The sequence below is a fragment of the Mandrillus leucophaeus genome, unplaced genomic scaffold (genome assembly GCF_000951045.1).
Source record: "Mandrillus leucophaeus isolate KB7577 unplaced genomic scaffold, Mleu.le_1.0 Scaffold116, whole genome shotgun sequence".
NCBI lineage: Eukaryota > Metazoa > Chordata > Mammalia > Primates > Cercopithecidae > Mandrillus > Mandrillus leucophaeus.
This window is the reverse complement of record NW_012099876.1, coordinates 2,686,036-2,687,594: the sequence shown is the minus strand read 5'-3', so window position 1 is coordinate 2,687,594 and position 1,559 is coordinate 2,686,036. Positions and strand designations below refer to the sequence as shown.

The 1,559-nt window shown below is 40.3% G+C and overlaps 1 protein-coding gene across 1 annotated transcript in view; it reads right to left on the bottom strand.

The window, feature by feature from the left end:
* Window positions 1-1,559, bottom strand: part of PLCB1 (phospholipase C, beta 1 (phosphoinositide-specific)) — a 765,482-nt gene that overhangs the window by 102,381 nt on the left and 661,542 nt on the right. The window contains exon 28 of the mRNA XM_011998595.1: window positions 29-105. Coding sequence (XP_011853985.1) covers window positions 29-105 — 77 coding nt within the window. The remainder of the gene's footprint in view (window positions 1-28; window positions 106-1,559) is intronic.

Below are 1,559 nucleotides of genomic sequence, written 5' to 3'. Positions count from 1 at the left end.
GTCAATTGTAATGGGAATGAAGGCTTACTTCTCACAGATTTCTTTGAGCTTCTTTAACTGATTGTTCTGACACTCTTCTGCGACATCCGTCAACTTTTGAATAAGCTGGAAAAAGAAAATGTCAGTTTGCTATTTCAAATGATCGCAAACAGAGCTTCCTTCCCACCTCCCTCAAACAACAGAATCTATAGTTAGAAAATCTGTGATGGATGTTTCACAATAGTTAAAGTTGCCAGACATCTAACATTGGCAATGAGGACAATTTAGAACCATCATATTATCTAGGCTTATGGGTTTTAATATAAAATTCTTCTTATTATCTATTTTTAATTAAACAGAATTCATTAGATTGTTGTGGCAGTTACAGAGCCCCGCTCAGCGCGAAGACAACCTACAGTGTGGGACCTGGGTCCAATCTCTACCCTATGACTTACTAAAAGTGAAATTTGGGGCAAGACCCTACATTTTCAGAACCTACATTTTCTCACTTATAAATGGGATTATCCCTGCCTTTATGTTTTGGAGGTACTGTGAAGCTCAAAATAAAAATAAGTATGACACAAGTGGAAGTTATAATCAACAGCGAGTTATAATTCTTGGCTCACAACTATCATTCATTGTTGAATTGCTTTGAGGATGACATGAGTTTTCCATCTTAGAAGCTGACATTTATGTTCTTGTGTGGGCAATTTCCAGTAGATATAAAGAACATCAGAAATTCTCTTTGTGCTATCATTGAACTGTCACTACCTCACCGTGAACACAAGTATTTATTGTAGTACATCTATTATCAAATCAAGCCCCAAGAGGGCATCAATTGTGTTTTTGTATCCTTGTTACTCTGCACAATTCACAATTCCTAATATTCACTTGATGCCCAATAGGTGTTTGTCAATTACATAAAGGTAATTCTGCCTGCCAATCTTTTCCTTTTTTCCATGTGAGGAATCTGGAGAACCTTCTGCAAGGTTTTCAGGTGGCTCTAGCAACTGGACTCAACCCTTCTTACTGGAGCACCAAATAGATGGTGTGGACATCTTCTGAAAGGCCCCACTGCTTTTCCCATAGATGGAGATTCTCTTTCCCAAAAACATATAGGGCAAGCCAAGTTGACTAGTCTTGTATAAGTGGTAGCTGTAATAGTGACAAGACAAATCATAATACCACAGATTTTTGAGACAGCTAAGTATAAGGGTCCCTGGAAAAACTCCAATGGGCCTGCTCGCTGGGAGGAATGCACTCTGGGGTGCAGCCACAGAAGTCCACTCCAATTGCAGCCTGGCCACTCCTCTTCCTGGGTGGAAGTTGGAATTCAATCTGCAAGGTGGGAAGCACACTAGCAGGGACTCTGGCCTTGTGGAGAGAACCTGTTTCCCTCTTTTCCTTTGAATACAATCAAACCCTGTCCTCCTTACTCTTCAAATTGTCTTTAAGCCTAACTTTTTGTGGCCATGTGACAAGGACCCCGTCTTTAGCTGAACTAAGGAGAGGGCCCTACAGCGCTTTCATTGATCATTTCTATATGTCAGGCACAGTTTTAAAAGATTCACATGTGGCTG